Raw genomic sequence first — 16,808 nt, forward strand, 5'->3', positions numbered from 1 at the left:
GAGAGCCATACTAAATCCCCTGGCTAGTAGTTGGGTGCCGGCCGACGGTGGCGATTGGCCTGAAGTCTAGCAGTATCAGCGGCCTTGTGGGGCGTCGATTGTACCTTGGACCAAATGTCTTCGAGAGTGGAAATCTGTTCATCTACCGCCGGTACCCCAGAAGTAACATTCGAAATAGGTAAACAGGAAGGGTGAAACCCATAATTGACAAAGAATGGAGATTCTCGGGTGGATTCGCTTCAGGCCAAATTGACCGCATACTCTGCCCATGGGAGGAGTTGGGACCAATCGTCCTGGGAATCGGAGATGAAACATCTGAGATATTTTTCCAGCGACTGGTTAGTTCTCTCTGTCTGTCCATTGGACTGGGGGTGGTATGCAGAGAAGAAGGAAGAGACAATTCCCAGTCTTTTAGTAAAGGTCCTCCAGAACTTGGAGACGAACTGGGATCCTCTGTCAGAGACAATGGAAGACGAAGCGCTGATTCTAGCGTGAAACGCGTTGAGGGGGAGACTGTGGTGTATCCTGTTGTGTTCGTGAGGTCTCAATAAAGTTATTCTACAACCCGGAAGTGCCTTGGATTTTGTCACAGGCTGTGGTGCCGGATTTTTCTTCCTTCCTAGGGTGAAACCCATAATTGACAAAGAATGGAGATTCTCGGGTGGATTTGCTTCGGGCGAAATTGACCTCGTACTCTGCCCACAGGAGGAGTTGGGACCAATCGTCCTGAGAATCGGAGATGAAACATCTGAGGTATTTTTCCAGCGACTGGTTAGTTCTCTCTGTCTGTCCATTGGACTGTGGGTGGTATGCAGAGGAGAAGGAAGATACAAATCCCAGTCTTTTAGTTAGGGTCCTCCAGAACTTGGAGACGAACTGGGATCCTCTATCAGAGACAATGGAAGACGGAATGCCATGGATCCTAAAAATATGCTCGGAGAAAATGTCTGCTAGGGCGGGAGAGGAGAGCCGTCCCTTGAGGGGGATGAAGTGGGCCATCGTCGAAAACCTATCTACGACAACTAAAATGGTGTTGAAGCCCCTAGACCTAGGGAGATCGACTATGAAATCCATGGAGATATGGGACCATGGACGAGCAGGCACTGGCAATGGGAGGAGAAGTCCCTGAGGTCTCTGTGGAAATGTCTTGTTCTGGGCGCATACAGGACAAGCGCGAGTGTATTCCGCAATGTCTTTAGACATACTGGGCCACCAAAAGTTCTGACGAATTAAGTCTAACGTCCTTCTGAAGCCCGGGTGACCTGCGGGTTTAGAAGAGTGTCCCCAATCTAGGACCTCTGGAATTAATCAGGGCGAGACTGAGAGCCTGTTAGAGGGGATCGCCATGTTTGAAGGGATCTGTTGCTGGTCCCTTTTGATCTTGTCTAGCGATTTGAAGGTGGAAGTAGCCAAAATTCTTTCGGGAGGTTGGATGGGTTCCAAAGATGCCTCAGGCCTGTCTTTCAAGGAGTATTGTCTGGATAACACATCTGCCTTCACGTTCTTCGTTCCAGGGATGTAGGATAGGTGATAGTTAAAGCGAGAGAAGAAGCGTGTCCAGCGAGCTTGTCGAGGATCGAGGCGACGTGCTCCTTCATTATACAGTAAATTTTTGTGGTCCACTAAGATAGAAAATTGCTCCTTTGACCCTTCCAACAGATGTCTCCACTCTTGTAGTGCCATCTTAACGGCCAATAACTCTCTGTTGCCGACTTCGTAATTCCTCTCGGTGGAGGAGAATTTCTTGGAGAAATACGCACAAGGGTGAAGTTTATCCTGTGAATGTACTGCCTCTGCACCGCAGTCCGAGTGTGCGAAATTCCACCGCATACTGTGTTACCGATCTTCGCCCCTGAGTTATCTGGAGGAGGGAAACAGACGCCATCTCCCGGCGTGCAGGGGAATCAAAGACTTGTCAGAACTCATCCTTGAAGGCTAGGTAGTCTTGTGTCAGGTCCGGGTGCAACTCCCAGACAGGCGAGGCCCATGCCAGCGCGCTGCCCGTCAGTAGGTTGTACACGTAGGCTACCTTCTTCTGGCCGGTGTCGTACTGAAGGGGTGCCATTTCAAATTGAACCTCGCACTGGTTAAGTAAACCTCTGCACTCCTGCGGGTTGCTGGCGTACGGCATGGGAGGCGGTATCTTCACGTCCAGAGTACTAGGTCTGACTGGTTCCGCAGCCTGTGGTGGAGAAAGAGATACAGGTGCTTCCGGTACCTGAGCCGAAAATTTGGCAATTTGGCGTGTTAAGGGCACAATCTGATCGGCCATGGCCTGGTTTTGCTGTATCAGCGTAGAGATTGCTTGCCTCAGTCTGCATCTTGTGGGCTTGTCATAATGTTACGCTGGAGTAGCCCACAGACCAGACCTGTCCCTAGAACTGAGGTGGCAGGTATGACTACACACACCGACAAAGCGAGGGACGTATCCGGGTTGTGGTATTAGATGGTGCCAGGCCAGATGGGGAGTGTTGAGTGAAAACTTGCCGGTACCAGTTTTACCAGAAGAATGGTCGTTGCCGTTGCCGAGATCAGGGGTAGGAGAAGTATGGAAGGATCGAGATGAGAGCCGTGGTCGAAGGGATCCAGAAGGTACGTAAACAGGAACAATCCGAAGTCGAGAGCCAAAGGGGGAAGTATGCCAAGCTGCGTCAAAACAGAGAGAATCAAAGAACAAGCACTGTGAAGTACCCATACAAAAACTATGACGAGCAAGGAAGCACAAGATAGAGAGGGAATATAAAGCTGGAACAGCCAACCAGGAAAGGGGGCGTGCCTGGAGGAACCCAGGAAGCTTCAGCGCATTGGCTGCTGTTCTTAGAGCCCGGGTGACACTCAGCAAGAGCCAGATTGTAACCGTGCGGTGTTTGGGGGTTGAGCCTGAGCGGGGATAAGTTCAGGGGCTGTTGTGTGTGCGCTGTGAGTCCGACGTGCGCATGAGAGGAAGCAACGTGGGGTGCGTGCGCACGGAGAGGCGATTCCGCGCCGATGGCGGCGGCATAGAGCGTGGAGGAAGTACCTCGTGGAGCGTCCCACCATGCCGAGGGGTAAGTGATGCAGCTGAAGGGGGCTTGCGTGGTTGTAGCAGTAGCGTCTGAGCAGTGTAAGGAGAGAGCCTTGAGCTCTGCCTGTGGCGCTGTGTGCTCACATCCCTAACAGTTGTGTGTCTGTCCATAATTCCACCTTCCCTACAACCATCACCAGTCCATTGTTGTCGTCATCATCATCTCTTTGCTAATGATTAAAAATTACATCCTATTTTACTTTGACCATCTAGTCTTGGCCCAAACTAAAGTTGCACAACATAGTTTCTAGGTTGAATTGGTATTGACACCTGGCTCGCACTACAGCCACGATTACATAACATCTAGGTTTGCAGTGCTTGGCTTGTTTAAAATGTTACTGTTTAAAATAGTTACTGTTCCAAAGGGCATACTTATTTTATTTTTGTATTATTATTCTGTTCTCACTCATAATTTATATTTATCACCTGTGAAAATCACTCGTTTTGAGTGATATGTGTGAATCACTTACCCAGCCACTGCCACTCCCTTTATTCATAAGTATTTAGTTGATAAATATATATTAGATTTTAAAAATGGTAAAAATGACAAGATGAAATTCCAGAAAGTTATCTCAACATGGGAGAGAAGAAACAAATGCTCTCTCACAATGAAAGAGCATGAAATTAAACTTCTGGATGTTGCATCAAATGGCTTCTTTGGTCTGGTGACTTTGCAGAGTTCTTTTTGGCTTTTGAAAAAAATCCTGGAATAAGATGTCTCAGCAAGCCGCTGAGTCTAAGAGACTTGGGCTTAACTCTACTACACCAGCGAGGGAGACCAGAGCACAAACAGGCGCTGCGTTGCTTTCTTTCCCATCTCCTCCCTTTCATCATGTTGTGACTCAAACTATGGATGTCTCTTCTATAACATTTGGCCAATAATACTAAACAGTGATGTGAGAGACCAAGTCTCCAACTCCTAGCCAGTACACTAAGAATAGGGACCTCCTAACCAACAAGTTCCTGGCATTGTCCAAGCTGATTATGTAAGATCATGTAGCAATGTTTGGAAGGGTAGTGTAATGTTTCTGTCTATAAGTTAGAATACAAACCTGAAGGGCAGAGGTAGGGAGTGACACTCTCACCTTTGCCAGGGATCAGAGTCCTAGAAATGACCGGGTAGTGATTTCCCACTCCAGCACGCAGCAGGCAAGAATGATCGATTCTGGCTACCAGGTTGTCAGGCAAAAATAGTCAGGTCACATTTCCAAGATTGTGACAGGCAAGAAGGGTCAAGGCAGGCACAAGCACAAGGTACAGATCACAGAAAAGATAAACAGCAAAGAAGCACACCCAGTATAGCAAAACTTAGCACTGTTGAGAGCAACTGGCAGGTATTTCAAACCCTGGAGCAGATGCTGACAATCAGAGTCAGAAAGAGGCTGACTTCCAGAGTGGTGGCCATCTTATGTCAAGAGTGTCCTGGTCTGTTGGCCATCTTGGCTGCAAAGCAAATTCTCACAGTACCCCTCCCCTTCATGGGTGACCTCCGGGTGACAAGAACCTGGTGTATCATGCATTGACCATGGTAGAGGCATGAACATCCTGAGCCTTTACCCAACTATTCTATTCATGACCTTTCCCCTTCCAGTCCACCAGATACTGTAAAAAGCCTCTGGAATTACGTGAGTACAATATCTGCCACTCCTCATACTCCAGTTGAACATCAACAGCTACCGAGTTAGGAAGTTGTGAAGACAAAGAAAAATTATTCCTAAAGACAGGCTTCAGGAGTGACATGTCAAAGGAATGTTCAAGGAAGGATGAAGCTCCTGTTGTAAAGCAACCTTATTTACTCTTCGGCTGATCCTGTAAGGACTGATAAAGCATAGTCCAAATTTGGTCGAAGGTTTTTGTAACCAAATTTTCCATGTCGACAGTCATACTTCGTCCCGACGACATAAGGATGCAAAGGCTCCATCATTTGCCAGACGATCTTTTTTGTTTATCCTTAGCCGAATAAGAAGTAGCTAGATCCCTTTCCAAAGATCATGAATATTCACTGCCCTGGTGTCAGCCACTGGAACCCCTACTGCTGATGAATGAGGATGAAAAGTACGGGGATGACCAATGCAACAAAAAAGGGATAACAGCCCAAAGAGTCGTGTGACAAGGAATTTTGAGCAAACTCTTCCAATTGAAGAAGCTCTGCCCAATTGTTCTGCTGTTCATTAACATAGTCTCTCAAATACTGTTCCAGGGATGAATTGGTGTGCTGACTGTTTGACTGAGGATGGTAAGCCGAGGAGAAATGGAGATCGGTCCCCAAACACCTACAGAATGTCATCCAAAACCTTGATGTAAATTGCTATCATCTGTCTGCGATGATCTTTGTTGCAGACCATGGGCCTCATGCAGTAAGCGTTGATAAGGGAATTATCACCATTTTATAGCCAAAATTGGGTTTGAGATTCAGTAAGCGCCGATAAGTGCTTGATTTCGCCAGGTTTCGGAGCCGATTATTTTGTTATGGCCAGTCGGCTGCCGATAAGCCTGTTTTCGCCACTGATCGCCACTTTTTTAAATCGGCTGGATTCAACAAAAAAAATCAGCTTATCGGGGCTGATCGGCACTACGAAATTGAGATGTTATGGCCGATTTCTCCCGCCAACTAAAGTTGGCAGTTTGGACGGGAGAACGATCGCTAAGGCTGCCGGAACGGCACTTAGAAAAAAAAAATCTTCTGTACATCAATGGAGTCAATGGAGCGGGGACGTATAACAGTATAGTACTGTTTACGTTTCATTGCTCACAATACAAACGTAATTTGCATTACAGTGTGGGGGGCATTCCCTGCATTGTGTCACGGCTGACATGTATTATTTGCATAACATTATACTTTTACATGTTTGCAGCATTTGCGGGTCACATTACTCATCATGTGATGATGTGGCAAGGGAAAATACTATACTCAACTCTTAAAGGAGAACCTCACATCATAGCACACATTTTACTGCATTGATCGACAATTGTTTACATGATGTTACACATGTCACACATGTCACACATACACCGTATATTCATGTTCCTTTACATTACACAATGCTTGTAATGTGTCACGCATCTTTAAACGTTCATGTACATCTAAATTCTCATGTTTACATCTACGTTTGGTCCTCCCTATTTTCATGACGTCACTTATTGGACGCTCAATCACATTGCATGTTTACATTGTAACCGTAGCATTACAAGCACTTCAACCTAACTTATACACACATGTACAGTAATTCAGCATTGGGACACCTTGTTAACTCATTCTATACCAACTATCCTCCTTACAGAAATGCATGCATATGCACACGACTATTCATTGTTGGCAACATGTCACAATAACATGGCTAATTACACATGTTACACAAAACTTTTCCCACATCAATCTCAGCCTTTTTGTCTCATTACATGACTGACTCTTGCGTTCACAAGTTTTACATGCATTGCACATGCAACTATTTATTTGCAAGCAATGTTTCTACAAAGCATCACGTCACATCATTGGCAAATATCATCATTCCCTGCAGAATACACACAACAACTGCACACAGCTTGCCACACAAGTACTTTATTATGTTCATGTAAAACCTTGCATTTTACTATGTCACCTGACATCATTATACCTATTTAAAGGACGCCCATTACCTGCTCATTCACAGCTACTCATTTCAAAATGTTGAGATTGTTTAGGAGACGGAGGAAAATTCTTTTCTATGACATGCTTGATGATGAAGACAATCATATAGGGCAAGGGAGGGACACACCGAGGGAGAGTGACAGGGACAGTGACGCGGATACGACAGGGACAGGGAGAGGGACAGGCCGAGGGACAGGGAGAGGGACAGGAGATCAGAGGAGAAGACAGAGGAGACAAGTTGTGCCTCGTCCGCGTCTGTACAGGGAGAGAACCCTGTTAGATGGGATGAGTGAGGAGGAGATTGTAAGTCGCTATCGTTTGAGTTCAGCAGCAATATTAGCTCTTTATCAGGAGATAAGGGGAGATTTAGATTTTTTCACAGCCAGAGGTCGTGCAGTCCCTGGGCTTGTTAAAATGCTGTGCTCATTACATTATCTTGCTTCCGCGTCATACCAGACAACTGTGGGCATAGTGGGCGGGGTCTCGCAATCTACATTCTCGCGGGCCTTGACCCAGTTTCTCTATGCACTCAATAGACGCGCTAGGAATTATATTCATTTTCCTACAGAGGCGACAGAGTGGCTGGAAGTCAGGACTGGCTTTTATAATATAGCAGGGATACCATGTGTGCTGGGTGCAATCGATTGCACACATGTTGCTTTGATTGCACCTAGTCAGAGTGAGCATGTGTACCGCAATCGGAAGCACTACCATTCACTCAATGTACAGGTGGTATGTGATGCCACGATGAGGATAATGCATGTGGTACCCAAATTCCCTGGTTCCAGTCACGATTCCTCCATCCTGAGGAACTCTTCAGTCTTCCATGCGTTCGAAGAGGGACATTTTGAACATGGTTGGCTGCTGGGTGAGTACACATTTACATGTTCTAACACAAAACACATTTTTATTTAGGAATGTTGGCATTGTACAATTTGATCACTAATGTCAGCATATGTGTGCTCCATTCATTATAGGTGACTCAGGATACGGAATTAGGCCGTGGCTCTTGACTCCGGTGCTAAACCCTCAAACTGAAGCAGAGGAGAGGTACAATGCAGCCCATATATCTACAAGATCTGTTATAGAGAGGACATTTGGCCTACTCAAGACCAGATTTAGGTGTCTGGACAGAACTGGTGGGGCTCTTCTATACAAGCCTCAAAAAGTCTCTGATATTATCCTTGCCTGTTGCATTTTGCACAATGTTGCACTCAGGCACAATGTACAATCAGACCTAGCTGAGCCTTTGGTAGACGAGCATCCCACCCATGTAGCTGCTGAAAATGAACAAACAGCCAGTGGTGGCCAGACACGCCAGAATCTCATCAATTCATTTTTTTCTTGTAAGTAAAAACATATATGTTCCTAGTACTACTTTTATAGTTAAATTATGTTATATTAACAATAATGTTTTTTTATATAACCTTCTGTTAGGACACAGATGAATATGGGTTGCACACCTTTCTTTTCTCTGCTGTGTGCACAAAGGGATGTGGCACCGGTATGTTATTGTTGCACAGGTTATATAATCCCTCTTCAATTGTACTTTAGTTGTGTGTATGTGAATACAACTGGGGTAACAAAGCACTAATATTTTAGCATTGTGTTGTTCCTTATGCTAACACAATACACATATTATGCCCATACTCATTCATGCTTCTAGTATGCTTACATACAATGTTATTGGTGCAGTGTAACATGTACATCCATATGATGTGTACACCAGGCTCATTTACATTTTGAATGTCATTAAATATACATGGTGTTGCACATTTAACACCAAATACACACTTTGATGTGTTGTTTACGGTACTGAAGATGGCATGTCAATGTTTGCAATTTATATATTGTTCCTTTGCATTATAGGTATATTTGCAGTATGACTGATCATGGTATGTATATTTGCTGACATCTCTCATAAGATGTGGCTACCTCAATCTTCCTATAATTATTTGAACTAAAAACCCAACATATTGGTTTAAACACAAATGTTACATATATGTACTTTCTGTATCATGTATATGCATTTAGCTACTCTTGAGGTTTCATGTGCATTGTATTACAAAATGATTACTCACATTTCATCACATTTTATGTATGTTTCCTTATAATTTCCATTAATGTAATATAGAGGTGTTTGGAGAAAAGGGGATAACTGTACTTATTTGTTTACTTACGGGAGCACATTCATCACTAGCATAGACACACTTTTTAAGACAACTGTTTGTGTCTCTATCAATTGGTGTAGGATCCATGTATAACACCGACAAATGATAACACCAGCTTTATTATGGTAGCTTATATCATCATATTGACTATACTATGTATTTTTAAACGATTAATAAACACCGTAAACTATAGTTAGTTAGGTTAATGAAATATACACAGAAACGTACTTCATAACATGATGGTGATGTCATATTCAGAACATCATGCATTGGAGGGGACCATAACATCTGGCCAGTAACATTATTTGCTACAGTCCCAAACCATTTTATCTACATACCCATGTAACAAGAGATTTTAAATATAAATGGCTACTTGGTTGTAAGTGTCCTTTACATTGGGAGAAGGAGTGGCTCAGTGAGTAAAGACACACACTGGCACTGATAGTTTGAAGCAGGGGAGTCTGGTTCAATTCCCGGTGTGGGCTCCTTGTGACCTTGGCCAAGTCACTTTATCTCCCTGTGCCTCATGCGGCAAAAAAACATTTGTACGTTCCACGGGCCAGGGACCTCAGGCTGAAACATGTGTCTGTAAATCGCTGCGTACAACTAGCAGCCCTATACATGAACATGCTCATATTATTATTATTATTATTGTTACATAGTTTCGACAGTCATACGTTCCATTACACAATAGAATACACAAATGTGTTAGCAGAGTGGGAATGGTTGTTATATAAAAAACACACCATGTCATAAAATGTTAGTAGTCATTAAAGAACACTCAAGAAAAATTCAATAGGCACTATTTTGCAACATCATTATGTTAATTAAGTGCTTATGCAATATAGGCATAAGGGTATCACTTTTTTAATTGTTTGTTAATAAGCGCTGCAAGCAATATAAAATTAGTTCCATATGTAGTATAGTAGTCGGTGGCTCCTCCTCACAATCATCTCATATAAAGGTAGACTCTTCTGAAATCATACATTGATCCGATTGTATCTTCCCCGACATCTCTGAAATACAGCAAACACATGATGGTCAAATATGGCACCTTACTATATATGTATCCGTGACAACGCGTTACACAGCTCTATATGATTGTGTACATACACACGTCACTCATTTATATGTTACAACTACAAGTGTACATCAGTATGTAATTTTTATTATCATTTGTAGCAGCCATAACTATGTATATGAAGTGAACGTTGCCTGTATACTGAAAAATGTGCGCGCACATCTTAGTGTGCGCACGCACTTCACGCTTGGCTCCACTAACTGTTAGCGCATGCGCAAAACAAAGCGAACGTTGTGCGTTCAATACATGTAGAAAATACCAGTAAACATCACATCTTTATTTCAAATACAATGAAGATGAAACTAAAATCATTCTAAACGAGTACATCTGTATTCTTTTAAACCAGACGTGTTTGGACAGAAAGGACGGCCGATAACACAATGCGCAAATGCAATACGTGTGACGTCATGTTAAGCCAGCGTGAAACGCACGCTAACACTCCTCCCACTCAATTAACATTCGGCTAACGCCCAGGGTACGCCTACAAACACTGAGCCGCACGCATCACACACTGCAGTTACCGTTACTATAACAAAACATGACAGCCAATAGGCTTTGAGGCGCGCACGTCGCTTGGGGGCGGGACTTACATCCGTAATCCTTTTTAAGGACGCCTTGGCCCATGACAAGGGTCCCACGTCATACGTGGTGGACCCGGTTTTCAATGTTGTAGATGTTGCATGATAACAAAACAGGTATGTGTTAGAGTTATGGAAAAATGTTGCTAATATGTTTAAAGGGATAGGAAAGTACGTATATGTATACCGTCAGCAATGTGTACTACTCTTTCAGGTTCTACTATATTGTATTAGGAAACAATTTGTTTGTGATCGCTACATGTTATGCAGTCTGCAATGTTACGCTGTATCCACGCATTGAAAGTGAAAATGGTGGTTACAAAAAAAAAAAAAATTTAAACGCAGAGTCAACGCATAACGATTGTTATATTTACCATTCTTCTAGAATTAACTCTTCGCCTGGCTGCAACTGGTCGCTCCAGAAATGCAAGGCATTTTCATCCACGCTTGACCCAACCGCTGAATCCAGTATGACACATATCTCCTCCAGGAAGCGCTCATAGGAATCGCCACTGCTTTCTTCAAATAATTGGTCGGGAGGTAGGTTCATTTCTTCGGGTTCCCATTCCAATGCATTTTCAGCTGAAAGGCTTGGTACATAATCATAGTACTTTTGTTCTTGTACAATGTGGGTTTCAGGAATGGAGGCTGCAGATATTGCAGCACGTATCGATTCAAACGGATCAGTAGTAGCGGATACATTGCTATTGCCATTAGGAATAAATATGCCTTTCACGACAATATAAGTGCCGTCTTTCAGGAGAAATTGTTTTTCCTGGGCAATCTTCCAGAAACCATAGGTGTGTTGTAGCTTATCCTGGTCACGTTCAAAAAAGTCATTACTTGATAAAGTGAATCTTATTGAGGAATTAAAATTCCGTGCATGCTTACGGTCTTGGTAATAAGGATATTTTGCTCGAATGAAATCATCGATTTGGCGTGTGCTTGCTTTCTGTCCGCGACTGTTCAAGATGGCTTCACAGATCATGTACTTATACCCTAAAAGGGGATTAATATTGGTAACGAATTCATCAGCCATGTCTGAGTAGCACAAAAGCTGTGTGCAGGTCTGTGTTATTTGCTCATCAAAATGAATGTGCTGAATGGCTAACAAACTCCTGTTTTTCCTTGTCAAGGTCATCAAAACTAACTACTTTGACTCCTTATTTCAAACGCCAATTGGCTTTGTAAATCTAATTGGGTTAACAGTTGTGGTTAGTGATATGGGACTGTGGGAGAAACATTTCTCCTTCTTTTATCTCGTTTCTGAAAAACATCCCTAGACTTTGAAATCGTTCACATAGTGTTTTTTTGAAAACTAACAAAGACCACTGTGTGAAAATAGTTCTTAGCCAGGCATATCAGTACAAACACACAACTGCAAAAAGAAATGTTTTTTCCCCGCTTACATTTCTGTGTGTATGTGAAAGTCTGGTTAACTCCCTGTCTGCATGAGTTTAAATACGTGTGTATATATATATATCTAAATATATCTCTCTTATAAAAATATATATATATTTATATATTATATTTTATTTTTTTTAATATTGCAGGAGTACACACAACATTGATGGCAGTAAGTATACCTTGTATGAAACCTATTTAAATGGTGAGAAACATGATTGAATGAAGTAATAAACATTTGTTTAAGCACAATACTGTTAGAGTCTCATACTTAGGATATTTCTCAAATATTATGCCTGTATTATTAAAATAGTGTGCTTTCACAAGGAAGCATGAAGTGTATTAGTTTGTAAAATACATGTATACCAGTTTATATAGTACTATATATATATATATATATATATATATATATACACACACACACACACACACACACACACACACACACACACACACACACACACACACACACACACACACACACACACACACACACACACACACACACACACACACACACACACACACACACACACACACACACACACACACTCTGTGTGTGTGTATATATATTTTTATACATTCTGAGATGTTATTGAAACAAGAACACACAAATGATTAAAGGACAAAATTAGAATGCCCAAGCAAGGCAAAGGTAAGTAATAATTTACACATAATCCTGCTGTACACGTACAAGAAAGATGTTTGCAGTTACTTAGGTGTTTTTATAAATGCATGTGACTAAAATGCATATGCAATTCTTACATCAATTAACACACCCAAATGCAATGTTTTGCTGCAAAGTCAATGGCAGCTTCTCTAAACTTTGCAACTGGTTCCAGGTGGACCATTACTGAACAGACGATTAATACATAAATATTTATAACACTATTCATTAATTGAGTGTTAACATTTCCAAAACTTCACGTGTACAAGAACATACTTGAAAGTTTGGAAACAACACAGTCTTCAGCATACATACAATAGTAATTAGATAATGTGAAGTCAACAAAACAAGGCCAAAGACATATTTTCTGAATTATAACATTTATTTTTTTTGTTCCTTTTGCGAGCGAGTAACAGGCCTGCTTGTTGTCTCTTGAATTTTCCTTTTTCTTTTGCCACCAACTTTAGGCACAGCAGAGCCACTTTGAGTGGCCTCTGGCACTTCACGGGCAGGGCTTGTGGCCAGTGACTCACCTACATGGCTTTTGGGCAGTGACTGTTCACCTACGGGGCTTGTGGCCAGTGATTCACCTACAGGGCTTTTGGGCAGTGATTCACCTACAGGGCTTTTGGGCAGTGATTCACCTACAGGGCTTTTGGGCAGTGATTCACCTACAGGGCTTTTGGGCAGTGATTCACCTACAGGGCTTTTGGGCAGTGATTCACCTACAGGGCTTTTGGGTAGTGACTGTTCATGGACAGGGCTTGTGCCCACTGACACATGTGAGCAAGTTGGTAGACACTGCACAAGTGATGGTTGGTCTGTTTCATGTGTGTCTTGTTTTGTTTTTGTCGCCTCCTTTGTAGGTGTCTGCTGCTGAATTTGTACAGATGGCAGCGGTAGGATGTCATCAGGAAACTGCACAGCAATGTCTGCTACTTGACCGGTAACATTTGGGCCTGGTGAATGAATATCAGATGAATGTGGTGAAAACTGACCTGCATGAACAGATCCTGCCTGTGAGGTGTTGAATCGTGGTACATTAGTCATTCTCCAGTAATTAGCTTGTGTTTGCTGAACAACTAATGCTTCGAATGAGGTGTTGATTTTTTGCAACTGTTTAGGCACTTCAATGAAGACTCTGTGGAGATGTGCCAATTGTGAAACTGTTTCTTCCTGCAGTGCAATCATCCTTTCCAGCACTGTCATCAGGTCAGAATGGCGACGATTTTCTGCTTCCACAATTTTTCCCTCAGAAGCTACAATTGCATCATATGTGGTATTTGCTGGACGTTTTGGCGGTAAAACAGTTTCAATTGGAACCTCTTCATGGTCACTTGCTTGTATTTGTGTGTCTATGGCGGCGGCGGCGGCATCATCATCATCATCATCATCATCATCATCATCATCATCATCAAAATCCTCTTCATCATGTTCTACAAATAAATGTACAAATTATTAAATGTCATGTTAATCTCTGCTGTGTTACTATGTAATTGTACTGTGTCATAAGTAACAACTAACATGTTTCCATACGTTTTATAACCTCACATTAAAAACTACCTTGACTTAAGAATAATGTTTGGACTCAGTATGAAATATGAGTGAATGAAAACTTGCTGTAAACTCACAACTCCTACATGATAGTTAACATCACTAACACAATACAAGTTGCCTTACACTTCATTTTCACTGACACTAAGTAATCCTATTTAAAGAAGATGTGCAAAACAAATAATGAACATGACAACATAACATATAGAAGAGCACATATTATATGGCCACCAACTGATACACTCACCTTCTAGGTGTGTTGAGCTGGCTGACCCAGGTGAAGACACTTGTTCAGTCTCAGGTGACACATGTCCTTCAGGGGCAACTATATATAACAATAACATAAGTTTTACATTTACATGTGTAAATATTGAACAAACAGTTATTGTATGTTCTGTATTTATGAGTATCTAACAGCATCATTTCCTTAACCCAAAATGTGTGTGTGAAAGTGAACATAAATAGTTGTAATAACAATGTACATGCCTGTGTACTTAGAAGTTTTGAGTTCCCTAACATACAACATACTATGGTTCTGCAGTAATGCGTGAGGAAAAATACATTAAATTTGTACATAAAAATCATATGTTGTGTAGTGATATCAGTATCATAATGTACATAACTATCATGAGATGACCATTCACAATGGTTATCATGAAGGTGGTCATATTGCAAAAAGTGTTGTTTTTGGTAGAGGATATGTGTGGTACATTAATATAAGATGTGGCACACCTGAATGTGGCTGTGACTAAACAAGACAACACATGCAGTGTGTGATAATGTGTCGTTGATAGTAGTTCAACTATAGATATGAGTGAACTAATGTGTGACGTACGGTTTGATAAGTAATGAGTTGTTGGGGCATTTAGTAGCTAAAGTGAAGCTTTCCAATGAGTGTGATTAACTTCAGTTGTGCTAGTGAGGTTGTAAGAACGGTTTTCCCTTCCCCAAAAAGCCTAATCAGCCACACCTTTCAATTACTTGAAACAGGTGAAAATGGTGTGAACTAAGTTGCCCCTAAAATGAGGCTGTAATTAGTGTGTGTGCTGAACCCCACCCCCTCTGTTGAAGTGTATGCTGTGATGAGATATTAATTGCAGCTGCTTTAACACAATGGTAGATGAGCTAAATAGTCGTGTGCAGTTTTTAAGTTATGAAAACAATGACATAAAATATGATACGTGTGCCTCATTATGCTGTCTGTATATGACTTAAATCAAAAATGGACCTTTTCATTAACAACTATAGATGTGTTAGTGCAAGTGATGTTTGTAGGCCGTTGCATGCAATATATTTGATGCCAGCTTAAAATAGGCAGTAATGTCATGTTTGTCGGAGTAAAATAAATAAAATACACAATAATATTCTACATATTTCTGTTCTGTACCTGTAGCTAGTAATAATTTCTGATTAACATGTGTTACACATGTGTACTACCCTGTTGTTCCCCATCTTCGCCCACCATCAATTGCTTCCACTGCAGCAATGCATTTTGGGAATTCACATGTAAATGAGCACGCAATGGCACGTGCTATATTAGTTACTGCTTTTAGTAGGACTACAACATATATGTCTATTTTGAGATATATATGTATACAGAATCAGACATATACATATATAGATGCAGGTATGCTTATATTGTGAAGACAGTATAAAAAGCAGTGTAACTATGCAAAATAACTGTAAGCAACGACACGCCTAGTACAGTAATATTTCTCACCTGGTGGAAATTGTGAGGGGTAAATTCCTATATCACGGTCACCAGGTAAGCCTTCCACGACGACGGGAAGTAATTTTGCCCGAAGCAGCTCCTCCAATGGACTTAATATGAGACGTTGTGGTGTGTCCACCTCCAGTGCCAGTAGCATGCACGCGTTGGTGTTGTATTTTCTTTTTCAATTTGGACCTAATATCATCAAATCTCTTGTGACAATTCCGCTTGTCCCTCACATGATTCCCACACGCATTGACACCAATGACTATTGTGTCCCACATTTCTTTTCTGCTTGCTGAACTTGTCCGCCCTTGAAAAACATATCAAATATATGAGGTAAATGAATAATAATATAAGCACCAGTTTCCTACACTGCTAGCTGTTCCAAGAGATAGCAAACATGCTGTTTTATGTGTAATATGTGAAGCACATGAGCATTCACTACTAAACCTATACATGTAAGCAAGGTTGCATTCATATTGTATGCAGTTATGGCAAATTGACCGCCTGTGTTTAGTTGTCCTTGTAAGGCATGCTAAAAAGCTGTGTTTCCAGACTAATTAACATAGAAAGATATTGTGAAGCCATATTTGCATATGAACAAAACTCTGATGACCTAGGATCACATGTATTTGAATAATAAATGTAAATGTACACTTACCTAGTAAATGTCCATATATACTGTCATAGTGCTCCAGAATGCCAGTGACAAGAGCTGTATTTTCCTGGTCATTGAAGCGAGGATTACGTGGCTTCTCCACACGTTTCTTCCGAGCAGGTTTAGGGTCAGAGCTTGGCTGGTGCTGACTGGACTCTCCTTCTTCCAATGGAAGAGCCTCCAAAAGCTGCCCACCAGCAAGCACGCCACCACCATCCACCCCATCAGCAACTGCGCCACCAGCAGCACTCCCAGCACCAGCACTCCCACTCCTAGCACCAGCACTCCC

The 16,808-nt window shown here is 42.0% G+C and overlaps 1 protein-coding gene across 1 annotated transcript; it reads right to left on the bottom strand.

The window, feature by feature from the left end:
• Positions 1 to 558: 558 nt before the first annotated feature.
• Positions 559 to 16,015, bottom strand: LOC142477228 (uncharacterized). The gene is made up of 5 exons (XM_075582222.1): positions 15,868 to 16,015; positions 14,395 to 14,472; positions 13,374 to 14,029; positions 13,131 to 13,340; positions 559 to 726 (listed from the first exon to the last, which is right to left on the bottom strand). Exons 1-5 carry the CDS (start codon positions 16,013 to 16,015, stop codon positions 559 to 561), a joined length of 1,260 nt encoding a protein of 419 aa, XP_075438337.1.
• Positions 16,016 to 16,808: the final 793 nt, after the last annotated feature.

The sequence above is a fragment of the Ascaphus truei genome, unplaced genomic scaffold (genome assembly GCF_040206685.1).
Source record: "Ascaphus truei isolate aAscTru1 unplaced genomic scaffold, aAscTru1.hap1 HAP1_SCAFFOLD_2059, whole genome shotgun sequence".
NCBI lineage: Eukaryota > Metazoa > Chordata > Amphibia > Anura > Ascaphidae > Ascaphus > Ascaphus truei.